The following is a 13487-nucleotide window of genomic DNA, read 5'->3' on the forward strand; positions in this document are numbered from 1 at the left end:
GTTTTAAACATTAATGTAATAAATGTCTTGAAATATGCTTGAACAGTTTTACATATTTTAATGTTAATTGTTTTGAATTTGCTATATTAATACTATTTGACTATTTTTATTATTAGTATTTGGATATATTAATTGTTATTAGGTGTACATGTATAATATCTAGATGATTGGCAATCAACAACACAAAATATCAGCCTTTTTTCATATTATTCAATCAAAATCTTAGCCTTGCAAAATACAACTCCAGTTTAAATAGAGTAGGAAATTCGTTTTACAATTCTTATTTCTGATTAAAAGAAGAACATTTCCCATAATTGTAAAAGAAAAAAATTGATGTTTACTTAAAATAAAATCCATTTCAGCTATACACACTAATAACAAAGCTTTTATCACATTTGTAAGCTCACCTGAAAAACAGATTTGAAGGCTTCAATGATCCTTTTTAAGGATCATTATTATTAATTTTATTTATTTACTCACTGTTATTAGTAGCTATGGTACTGGAGGAGCTGCTTGCAATTTAAAAGTCATACCTAACCAATTGTAAACAAGTAGTTGAAATTTCATCTTTTGGTAAGAATACCAAAAATTAATATCCTCACTTCAAGATATAGAATGCAGAAGGTGTCAGAAAATTGTTCAGTCCCTTGCTTTTTTTATTGGTTATTTATATGACCTGCCCCAATTTCTTGAGCAATTCAATATAATTCATTATAAACAGCAGATGACACAACCGTACCTATATCTAAAGATTATTATTTTAAAAGAATTGAAAATTATATTATAACTCAAAAAAATTGTTCACTGGATAGATTGTGACCATCTAATTTTAAATATGGATAAAACCATTGAATTTTTTCTACTTGCTTCTCAAGTCTATGTAATGTTGCTGAGCACTTGGATAAAATTCCAGTTAATAATAATGGTATTATTACTCTTCCCCACAAAGCAAAGTTTCTGGGTGTTTTATAAGATGACAACCTCTCATGGGATAATCAAATTGATTTTGTTTATAATAAAATCAAGCTGTATTGTTTTATTCTGAAATGTCTCAGTAAAGTGCTAAGCTTGTTATAACTATTAAAATATTTATTTTTTCTATATATATTCTCATAAGTATAATGTCATTTGTTGGGATAAAAAGGAAAAATGTCAAAACAAGTATTTTAGACCTATATTTAGAAAATATTTAGTTAACTTTCCCTTGTGTTTATATTTATGAATGTGCAATCTTTGTTAAAAAAAAATTTTAACTTATTCTTAGAAAGTAACAATATCCATCTTTAGTAAACCAGACAACAGAATTGTTTTTTGACAACACAGCATAATACTTTGTGGTGATAACATAATTTACTTTGGTTCATGAGGAAGGACCTTATTATAATTCTGTTGCCATTTTTTATAACGTACTGAAATATTTAAAAAATCTTCCTACAAATTTATTTAAAATACAATTAAAATATTTTCTTTTACAGAAACAATTTTCTTCTAATCTGTCAATAAATTCTTAAATAAAATACTATATTAAAAATTATTAATTTTCTGTTCTCATTCAACAAATACATAATAATGTGCTAAAATAATATTCATAATCGCCTTCTTAATTGCGAAATATTTTAGTTATTTTTATTAAGTACCTTCGTACAGTTATCTTAACATTATTTCATCAACTTAAGAATAAGTGACAACAATTTGTATCAAAAATTGCACATTCATAAATAAAAATACAAGAATAAGTTAACATTTTATATTTTTTAAATAATTGTCTCCATCAGCTCAAATGTTTTTTTTGTTTTACTTGCCGCTCACATTAATTTTAGATCAGTGGCGAACTGAACTATTAAATATGTAATTAGTATAGCCATAGAGTTACATCTCAGAATGGTAAATTAATAAAAAATTACAATGTTTTTGAAAGTATTTATTTTACAAAAAAATCATATATTACAATTTTTTATTTATTACAGATCTTTTTTAATCATTTTTTATAGAAACATTTATTTACATTACAAAGAAATGTTACTATACATTTACTAACTTTCTTGATTTCAATATTCTTCAAGATTAAAAATTCAGTGAAAAGGTTAGTACTGCATGCTTGAAACAATTGAAAATATATCTGGTTCAGTTGAACTTATTTTAAGCAAAAATCTGGTTTTCGGTTTATAATGAAATTTACTTCTTACTGCCATCACAGCCAAAAATCCAGTTTTACAAAGACATGTGGCAAAATATAGAATTAAAAATAACATTGACAGTGATGGATATTCATTTTTAACCTTTAGCCAAAATTCTCATAATTCTAATTTAGTAAATTACATTTTCAAACCTCCATCGTAAGATACTTCTACCAAGGATTCTGTTTTGTTGTTAGGGTTTCAGGAATGATTTGCAGTATGATAGAGTTTCATATCCAAAGCGATTCAGAATATCTTCAAATGTTCAGTGAACATTAGGCAATGGCATTTAATATAACTTATGAGATTTCTTTCATTTCAATTTTCTACTGTCATAAAACTTGTCACCTTACAAACTTAGGTTTAAGCTATTGGGGCAGTTAAAAATAAGCTAAAATATATTAGGTTGATAAGCAAGCTTGTTTATGGCCCATAGTTCATCTGTCAATCAGTCACACAGTTCAAAATCTGTACCAATTAGGAATACCTGAACACCTGAATGTAGCTTGCATAACCTCCTTATCATTTTTCTTTTAGAAATTCATCTCACTAATATGTGTATATTTTATGGGTGTTGGTAACTGAATGTGTTTACCAAATTTAGATTTGTAGCTAACATCAGAAATATTTTAGGGAATGATATGACTATGTTATTGAATGTCGTACTGTTTTAAGACCACACATCTATATTCAAATGTTTGATTATAACTATAAAGTGTTTCTCCATTTATGCAGTTTGGCATGTGCCAGATGGCAACTTCATTGTTTTTGTTGTTTTATGTTAAATTTTAAAAATTGTTTTTTATTGTGTTTTCATTTGGCATACAGCATAGGCATTTTACATATTTTTATTAAGTTAGTTTTAAATTATTAATTAATTGTTTACTGTAGTAATATTGTGTCCAGGCTCTTAAACAACACTTTGTTTTGCATCCTGAAAAAAAATTAATGTGGTCACTACTCATTTCAGGATACAGTTTCAAAAATAAATGAGCCTTTAAAACCTATGAGATTGAATGAAATTACCTTCTTGACAACCTTCTAAGAAAATGTTTAAATGGTTGAAAATGCTGCAATGAATGAGGGTACAATTTTCTGTAACCGTTTTACTGTAGGGGCAACGCCTTCATATTTTCTTGCCATAGTTCGAACACAATCAGAAGAGAAGCTGATGCACTCCTTCCAGTCCAGTCCACTTTCAAGAAGTTAAACAGCTTTTTAAATATTTCATCAGTGGTAGTTCATGTTGATAGCTCACCGAAAAATAAATAATCCTCTTTAATTATACTTGGGAACATGCCATAAACCATAATTTGGTCACAGTTTCTTACAGCTGTGTTCTTATCAAGTTGTATGGTGAAAAAAAATCACTATTTTTGACTTAAGCTATTAAGTTCTCTTTAACATTTAATGCCATGCTTTCAATTCTGTGGTGCATGGTATCATTTGTCTGTGATATCTATCTAGCTATTTAGTCAACCAACATACAAGTCACTACGTCTTTTGCAGCCAGTAACAACAGCCCTTCACTGATTATATGAGTTTTTCCACACTTTGCTATTTAAGCTCACTAAGAAAGACGCCTCAACTGGTTTTTGGGTATTGTCCATAAAAGACTCCATAACTTTCTTTGTGCATATTGTCATTGCCAATTTTGTTTGTATCCGTGACAGTAAATCCAATACTAATGTACTCAGGATCACATTTTCTTATAACATTTTGTATTTTAAGAGGAGCTTGTACTATGTATCTCACCCATGTTAAATTTGGTAAAGTTAGATACACTTTTTGAAAAAACCACTGCAGCTAGGAAGATGAGATTTTTACACAGAATATAAGGCATTTGGTTGGGCTTACTCAGTTTTTTATTGAAAAAACACTTAATAAATTTTGTGCAAAAAAAAGTTATTTTTGATAATTGTTTTTCACTTTTTTTTTATCAATTTTTGGTGAATATTAATTTTTTGTAATTTTTCTGCTACACTTAGAATGCTATAAAAAAATTCAGTAGGTACATCTAGATGTCCTACATGCTGTGTAAAAATTTCACCTTCCTAGCTGCAGTAGTATTGAGGAAAATGTACCTTAGTTTTAAAAAACGAAATTTGCAGGAATATTAAAAATAAAGAAATTGTGACATACTCTTCTTAGTTCATTCCTGCTCCATATTCAGGATCAATTGGGTTATCTTCTTCTATTCTAAGCCTTCTCTTACATGTATCTGCTTTATTTCTTCTTGAAAGTATCTTTTCCATTTCCTTTCCTGCTTTCGAACTTCATTTTCTGCTTCCTTTTGTGTATCAAATTGTTCAAAGCCTTGCAGTGTACTTCTTCCAACTGTTAGTCTCAATTTTTCTAACACTTTCACCCTTCCTGCATTTCCATAATTGAAAGTTAACACAGAGTCATAAACACCTAATTCTAATGTATTTTCTAACAAATATTGATTTTGGCATCCTCAACCATATAACAAACCATATAACAGAATTAAAACACTCACTCATTAGGGTTTTGTGTCTTCCCATGTAAACACAAGTTCATCTTACAACAATTGTCTTTATTGAATCCATGACAGCTGCAGGTATTACAGTTTTGTGAGTGTAAGGAACCCCATTAGCCAAACCTTATTATACCTGCACCAACAATTTTCATAAGGCACAGAAAGTGATGTGGTTTGTTATTGATCAATTTTTTGTCCAAATTCATTGCCCAGAAGTCTTTTCGCATATTGTTCACATTATCTATGTTTCTGCTGATGGCCATACCATAATATTTTTGTAAGCTGTCAATAGCTTTGTCTGGAAACCTATCCTTACCAGTGATCTTCTTATCTAATAGAATTTTTCCTTTTAATTCTTGCTGTAGATTACAAAATTGAGTATCCATGCGCTTTGTAATATGTGCTAAGCATTCTAGCTTTTTTATTTCTTATGTTCCGTAAGTAGCAATCTTGGTAACTCTTTTCAATTCCTGTAACAATTTCATAAATATTGTGAAGCTGTTGTGAACGAGCAAATATTGCTATAGCACCTTTTGCCTCCATTCCTCCACTTATTCCGACAAAATTTTTTGAACACTGACCTCTTTCCAAATGAACTGTAACCTTATCTTGATCCATATCTCTCTTATATACAGTACAATATTTAATCAGAATTTCTACATCTAAAACCTTTCCCATACTCACAGACATAGCAGAAATAAGTTCATTTGTAATCAATATTATATTAATCTATGATCATTATATAATCTATATTATTACAACTTTATTATCTAGACTAGGCAGAAATACATGGAGTGATGCAGAGAAGAAAGAACAGAAATTTCACTATATAGTAGAAAATTTCACAACAGAAATAGAGGAGTAATTTTCTTTTTACAAAAAGAAGTGTAACAGTCAATACCTTAGTACCATACAAACATAAATTAAAACTATTAATATTACTTGAAAGGGCATACTTAAAGTATTAAAAAACATTAAAAAAAACGAAATCGATTTTTAAAGAATTTCATGGTATGAGCTCCCCTTAATATGAAGAAGATCTTGTTGACTAACTACAAATTGTGGTTCTGAAGTAGAGAGCTCGATGGTACAAGATTTTTAACTGATGATGTTTGTCTTTCATTGCTGTATTAAGTCACATATTAATGTTGATTTATATTTTACATTGACTAAATTAAACCACATTAATCCACGTAAAGTTCATAAATAGTATGTATATAAGAAAAAGTCCCTTTTGATATACGATTGCCAACACCAGTACTTCAATTCTTTAAGATAGAAAAGTGGTACAACAATATTTTCAAATCAGATTATCACTGAATATATCAAACAAGAGAAGCAAATTTGTCCATCTTCTGTAAGTTAACTATGACCAAAAACACGTAACTGTTAGAGTAAAGTAAGGCAATACTTTTATATTGGCCTTAAGAAACTTGTTTATACATGGGATGACAAAATGCTACTTGTGTACTGTGGCATGAAAGAACCCGTTTTTCAGTGTTGCATGTTTGTTCTTGCTAGGCAAATGACTAATATTCTTTTTGTTGCTGTGCACAAACAATTTCCTCAGATTAAGGGAAAAGGAAATGCACGATGAAATACTTTTATAATATATCAAAAAATGTTTCAGAATTGATTTTCCACTTTATTAATAATAATAACTATCTTTTTCCAATAATTTTGTATTATAATAATTATAAAAAAAAATTTTTGTATCTTTTGAATTACATATTATTTTGTACTGTTGTGTCTGCATATCACCTTGAGAAGGTCTAGTCTACATGATTCATATTAATGGGGACCAAACAATGATCTGACAGTCCATTTTTATACCATGAAAATTCCTTCTGGCATTTTGAGAGAACCCCAAGAATTAATTTAAACTTCAGTCAGTAATACACATAAACAATAAATATTTTATAATGACCACAAGGGTATTATTTTATTAAAAAGCATTTTAAAGCAAAACAATGCAGTTTAATTTTATTGCAAATGAAAACAATTTGATAATCACAAAAGAATTTGTCATATAATGAAATGCCAAGAAATTTCACTTTATGGCCAGTAGAAAATAATTATCATTAATGTTAATTGCTGTATCACTATTATTAAGTTAAACGCATAATACAATGATTTTATCCACATTTAAAGTTACAATCCATCTGAATAATTTTTGTATTGCAAAAAGCATTTTCAGCTTGCTTAAAAATTTATGAAAACTTATAAGTTTTAATTTATTTATTTAAAGATAAAAATTCATTAGTATGTAATTTATCTTAGAGCAAATAAAAACTGATGAACAGCACTCATTTCAGATAATTCACGCCCAAACAGAAATAATATCTGCGTAGTAATCAAGCTGATTTCTGTAATATAAGATTTTGAGATTGCACATAGGTGGTACCTTTAAAACATGCATCACATTTTTTAAAAACCACCTATTTACATATTAATTCCATCATAACTGAGAAAATGTTTTAGAAAGAAGATTATAAGTATTACAGGTTAAACATTGGAAAAGATGTATATATTGTAAAAAAACAAAGGATGTAGGTGAACATAAGGGGATTAAAAAAGAAGTATAGAAGAAAAAGAGGATAGAAATTTACATTACAATAGTATGTGATTATCTGTCATAAATAATTTATGCATTAAATTAAAAAGTTCAAATGGAATTTCAATAAAAAAAATCAAAGTCACAACAGAATTTTATTATTGCCAGTTTTTATTGTATGATTTTAAATATATCTCGTTTTTCTCAAGGTTTCTCGCAACTTTAATTATTATCTGTCATACAATGTCTTGAGGTATAATATTTTTTTTTTTTTTTTTTATTTCATGTTGGTAGTTTATTAAGTGGTAGCTTGAAACATAACTGTAAAATCTGTGTTAATTGATTAATATCATTTGTTTTCAATTGTAAAATTGTATCAAAAGATTTCATGAGTTATATCAAAATAATAAAATAATATTAGATGTTTATTTTTTTTGCCAGTAACATAAGAAAAAAGATGGTAACTGTAAAGACAAAGTTTGTAATTAGAATACCACAAGCATAATGTTTTAATTTTTTGTACAGTACAGATATTTCATCTTATAATTGTAAATAATTTAACTAAGATCATTTGTCTTTTGGCCATAGGTCATAGATCTTAGAGACAGTTGTTATATGATTTTTGTAAATTATAATTAATAGTCTTATTTTTACGTCAATATTTTTGTAATTACATTTCATTATCACTTAAATTGTACTAAATAAAATTTTTAATAACCATTAAAAAAAATAAAATATTAAAATAATTTTTCTTTTGCAAAAATAAACCAATTATTTATCTTTTTCAAATTTTATCCATATACCACCATCAACATTATTAAAGATTGAATGCTTTGTGATTTTCAGAGGTAATTTGGTTTTCTCACTTAATACTATGGTGTAATTCAATAAAAAGTTGGCCAGAATGATCTTCATTTCAACTGTTGCTAATCGCATACCTATAAAAAAATGTTTAACAGTATTAGTGAATTTCCCCATACTTTAATACAATTCTAAATTTAATTGAAAACTAAATCTGTTAAATTGGATTGTAAGAGTAGTGTTTGTTTATTTATAGTGTGTTACATTATATATATATATAACAAAACTGGTATAACGGACCTGAGTAACAGATTCCTGCCAATGAAGAAGAAAGTAATAGAAAATAATAAATGAAAAGAATCCAGAAGGGAACTAAAAAAAATCGTTTTTCTAAGGCTAACAAGTCCGTTTAACAATCATTCTTTGTAATACTGGCACATCCCCAATGACACCCCTACTACAGAACCAGGGTAGGAATGTATGAGAAAATGTCCCTGAAGATCATTTTCATGATTCAACTTGGGTCTGTATGTTGGCCTCTGTGGCATGAGTGGTAGCGTCTCAAAAAGACACTAAAATATAATTGCAAAGCAAAGCTACAAAATCATAACCAACATAATTTAATCTGGTGACCATATCTTTATAATATTTATTGAACCCATCAAAACTAAATTTTGATGTCTTCAATAATGAAGTTAGTCATCAATAATTTTTTTGATGACACAGGTTTTTATGAACTATTTCATTATCAAAGAATCATTAAAAAATTAATATATCACAATTTGTAAAAACTTTTTTGTGTAACAGCTGTGAAAAATAAAAATTGCTCTATTCATAGTTAGTAGAACAGTCAATAATCTAGAAAACTTACAACAAAGAACAATTATTACATTTTTGAATAATGATCTCTAATCAAAAATTAAGAAAACCATTACTAAGTAAACCATTTATACTTTCTATTTTGGTGGTCAGCTTATTTTAAACATTGAATATATATACAAAATGATTCCAAATTGCACGGAAATATCTCGGAAGATGATTCTGTGGCCAAAAATAAGAAAAAAATCATATAAACATAGATCAGAAAACGGTTCGTTAGCGAGTATCATATCGCTCCCTCAAAAATGCAGGCCATTTAGCCCTGCTTTCTGCTCCCTTTGTGAAATTAAACCTTACTAAACTTTTTGGGGTACAGATTGAGGGGTTAATTTTGGTGCTTGTTTATGCTTTTGATCTAAGAAAGTGATTAAAAGTGGTCCTAGACCTCTATCTCACTTAGGTTTAAAGAAAACGGAATAAAACAGAAAAACGTTTTGTCGGAAAATACACTTTTTTAGGTTTGGAATAAAATAACTTTGTTAATTTTGCCAATAAACAAATAAAAATATCTAGTTAACTTTGTAGAAAATTTAATTGAGAAAATTAATATAAACAACATTTATTATTTTTAAACATATTTGAGAAGTTAACAAAAGAAGGAAGACTATTAAATACTTTAATAAAAAACAAAACAAGCAAACTGGATCGGAAAAGTGATAGGATTTTAAACAGTACAATTCACATAAAAATGCTAAATTATAAAAATAGATTTGAAAGATATTTATCTAAAACATATTACTAATGTGTATTTTCCATAGGTTGGCAATAACATTTGAAAGTTCATTTGAGTGGTGTTAGTACCATTATTGTCGTCAAGACATTCACAATGGGTGATACCACAAATTTCTTCTCATTTGGAGATTGGACGGATATATTATTAATTTATGTTAAAGTATATGAAAATGGATTGGCTGCTGTGTGTGAGTACCGTGACAATTATCCAGACTGAAGAGTACCAGATCGTAAAACATTTAAGACTTTGGAGAGGCGAGTTCGAGAAACAGGTATTCTTAAACCAAAACGAATTGATGCTGGTCGTGAACGTTTTCTGAGAAATGCCAACGGCTGAAGAAGCAATTTGAATGCGGTACAAGTGTCTCCTACCCCAAGCACCAGAACATGTTTCGCAATCAAGTGTGTGACGAATGTTACGGGAGCAACAATTATACCCATTCCATACAACAAATGTTATTACCACTACAAGTGTTATTCCATACGTGTACAAGTGTTATTACCACTTGTACTACTAATTTCGATAAACGGATGAAATTCTGTCAATGATTAATCAGAAAATGTAATCATCCCGATTTCCTAAGTAATATTCTAACATTCACATTTAGGCAGAAGAAAATCCCCATGAGACTGCTACAAGTCATTTCCAACGCACTTTTTTGTTTAATGTGTGGTGTAGTCTAATTGGTGATAATCTCATAGGCCCTTTTCTCTTACCGCCAAAGCTCAATGGAAAGGGATACTTGCATATTTGCAAACAAATTTAATGGAATTCTTGGAAGATATTCCATATTCCACTTACAGATGTGATTTTAAAATCGTGGCTCACCTGCTCACTGCTGTCGTGATGTGATGAATCATTTAATAAGGAATGGATTGGTCGAAACGGATCAGTAAAATTGCCACCTCGATGTTACGCCAGCGGACGTTTTCCTTTGGGGTTGAAAAAGTCGTTGGACTATTCCGCTCGAATTATCACACAAGAAGAACTGAGACATGGAATAATTGAAGCTGAAGTACTGTTAGCAATAATAATGGTGCTAATATTATTATAATCCGTGACAGGCTAGCATAGATTCGCCGAGTTGAACCACGCATTGAACAGAATGGCGCCCATATTGAGTAACTGCTTTGAAGAAATGTTTGCAGCTTTATCAAGTAACTATTTTAATATTTAATAATTTAAAAACAAACCAAGTACAAGATTTTTATTCACTTAAATATATTTTTATTATTTTTTTCTGTTATCAATAAGTTTTCTATTTGCTTTCATTTACATTTATGCTGTTCAAACACTGTTCAAAAATTATTCTGTTTAAAATCGTATTACTATTTCCGATCCAGTTTCTAAGTTTTGTTTCTAATTTAAGTTACACTCAAATTTTTGTTTAATCTCAATAGAAGTTATTTAAATCAATTTTCTCAGAATTAAGTTAACTAGAATTTTTTTTATTGGTAAATCAACAGTTATTTTATTCCATACCAAAAAATTGTATTTTCTGACAAAACCTTTCCGTGTTTTACCCCGTTTTTCTTAAAACCTAAATGAGATAGAGGTCTGGGACCACTTATATTCAATTTTTTAGATCAAAAATCATAAGGAAGCACCAAATTTACACCTCAATTTGTAACTCAAAAATTTTAGCACAATTTAATTTCACAGAGGTAACAGAAAGCAGAGCTAAATGTTTCGCGAGCCGAAACTCGATAATGAACCGTTTTCTGACATATGTTTATATGATTTATTTCTTACTTTTTGGCTACAGAATCATCTTCAAGAATTTTCCTGGCAATTTGTAATCTTTCTGTACACACACACACACACACACACACACACACACTCACTCTCTCTCTCTCTCTATATATATATATATATATATATTAGTGCATGTGCGTGCGTCTCTCTCTCTGTGTGTGTGTGTGTGTGTATTTAAAAGTTTAAACTTATAAACAATAAAGGAATAAGTTTGTAAGAGTATTTATACTCTTCACATGTATTGACTGAGATTTTTTTGTTGCTTTGTGAGTATGGTTTGTGAAATTTTTTGTAAAGATTAATCATAATTTTAATAATTAATAATAAATCATAATTAGGTAGTTATACTAAAAAATATTATTTTTAAATTTGATATTTTGTAAATTCATCACCTATACAAATCCTTGGTCCAGAGCCAAAAGGGAAGAAAACACCTTTTGGAACTGCCTCCATATTTTCAAAACGGTCTGGATTAAACTTATTAGGTTCAGGAAAATATTGAGGATCCATATGAAGGCTAACAGCAGGAATCACCACTGCTGTTCCTTTATCTAATATTACATCAGTTTCTGGGATACTGTATTCTTTTGTACAATACCGTGCCAATACTGGAGTTATTGTATGCAAACGTAAAGTTTCTGAAACATTAAAAATGATGTGTTATCAAGCGATTAATCTTTATTTATTATTTAATTATTGTAGATTATTTTGAATGGTGAAATTAGTTTATATTAAGTAAAACTACAATTCAGTTTTTGATCCAATCAACACTTTTGGCAATCCAATAATATAGAGATCAGAAATATCAGGATCACCCAGAAAGTAAAAAAAACTTGCAACATCAATAACTTTAAGTAGGTGCATAGCATTTACGTGTCACCCCACATGATTTGTTTTGTAAAGTGCTTCGTGCTCAATTTCTGGTAATTGTGTGGAGTTGTACCGTTCAAGAACATATTGATGACTGGAAATCTCTAACAGGTGTAGTTGTCGTGATGCTTTACTTCAAAGTTAACAAGGGCATTCCTTACACAACATATGTTTTTGCCCCAAAGAGTATCTTTGCTTTTTGTATGTTTAGTGCTGTGATTGAAGTTTTCTTTTCATGGTAATTTTTATGAACTATTCATTAAATTACATCAAGCATTATACTCGTAAAATATCTTTATTTATTCTGTGAATTATGCAATAACTTTTGAAAATGATTTCTTGTGAAGAAAACAATTCCTGGGCAATGTCAATTACATTTTTAGAAAGTGAACTGGATGACAATGGAGATGTTGACTCAAGTCCCTTAGACATATCTGTCCATTATTAGTGTTTAGAAAAGCTAAAACTAAGAAACTGAATAGAAATTTTCCTAAATAAAGTGCAAGAAATTAGAGAGCAGAAATAATGTTATTCATGCTCATAAAATTTGGCTTTGATATATAACAGGCAAAAATCCTGTCAAATGTTTCACAATTTAGAGACAATTTTATTTTAAGATTTGATACAAATTTATTGAGTGTATTACAAAGATATTGAAAAAATTTCAAATGAAAAGACTTGTAAAGTTACTGATGGAATAGGTGTGGCAGGGAATATGGCGGATAAAAGCACTTAAATCATGTAATTTTCCCGGATTTTGTCTTTTGTCACATCCTACAGCAGAAAGCATTAAAATGAAGCATATACTAGGGTGGTATTATAAATAAGTTAAATAACATGAATATGGCAGCACTATTGTAAAAATTTTTTGTCAGATATTTTCTTTCATTATTAAAATAATTAAATACTATACAACAATTCAGTATGTTACTCAGTTTGTATTCAACAGTTCACTAAACAAGATACTCTTATCGATTTTAGTAAAACAAAAAAAAAGGAATTTCATGCAATAATAAAATTCTACTCTACTAAAGGGAAAACATCTATCCAAATAAGAACTTAAACCCAGTTCCTGCTTAGTCTACACTGTCATTTAAAACCATATGCAAATGGATTGACAAGTTTAAATATAGTCAAACAAGCTGATAAGACAAACACACAGTGGTTGGAAAAATGAGGTGACAACTGAAGAAATGATTTAAAAAACTCTGTAAAGCT

At 28.9% G+C, this 13487-nt stretch overlaps 1 protein-coding gene across 4 annotated transcripts in view; it reads right to left on the reverse strand.

Moving 5' to 3' along the window:
• Positions 1-7484: 7484 nt before the first annotated feature.
• Positions 7485-13487, reverse strand: part of LOC142320513 (putative cytochrome P450 6a14) — a 31132-nt gene continuing 25129 nt past the window's right edge. For 3 of the 4 annotated variants that reach the window (XM_075358380.1, XM_075358381.1, XM_075358382.1), the window contains 2 exons: positions 11792-12037; positions 7485-8169 (listed from right to left, as the gene is read on the reverse strand). In XM_075358380.1, the coding sequence (XP_075214495.1) occupies positions 8003-8169; positions 11792-12037 (413 nt within the window). In that variant the 3' untranslated portion in view covers positions 7485-8002. The remainder of the gene's footprint in view (positions 8170-11791; positions 12038-13487) is intronic. The other variant, XM_075358383.1, reaches the window with a different exon arrangement.

This window comes from Lycorma delicatula, chromosome 2, assembly GCF_047948215.1.
Source record: "Lycorma delicatula isolate Av1 chromosome 2, ASM4794821v1, whole genome shotgun sequence".
NCBI classification, from domain to species: Eukaryota; Metazoa; Arthropoda; class Insecta; order Hemiptera; family Fulgoridae; genus Lycorma; species Lycorma delicatula.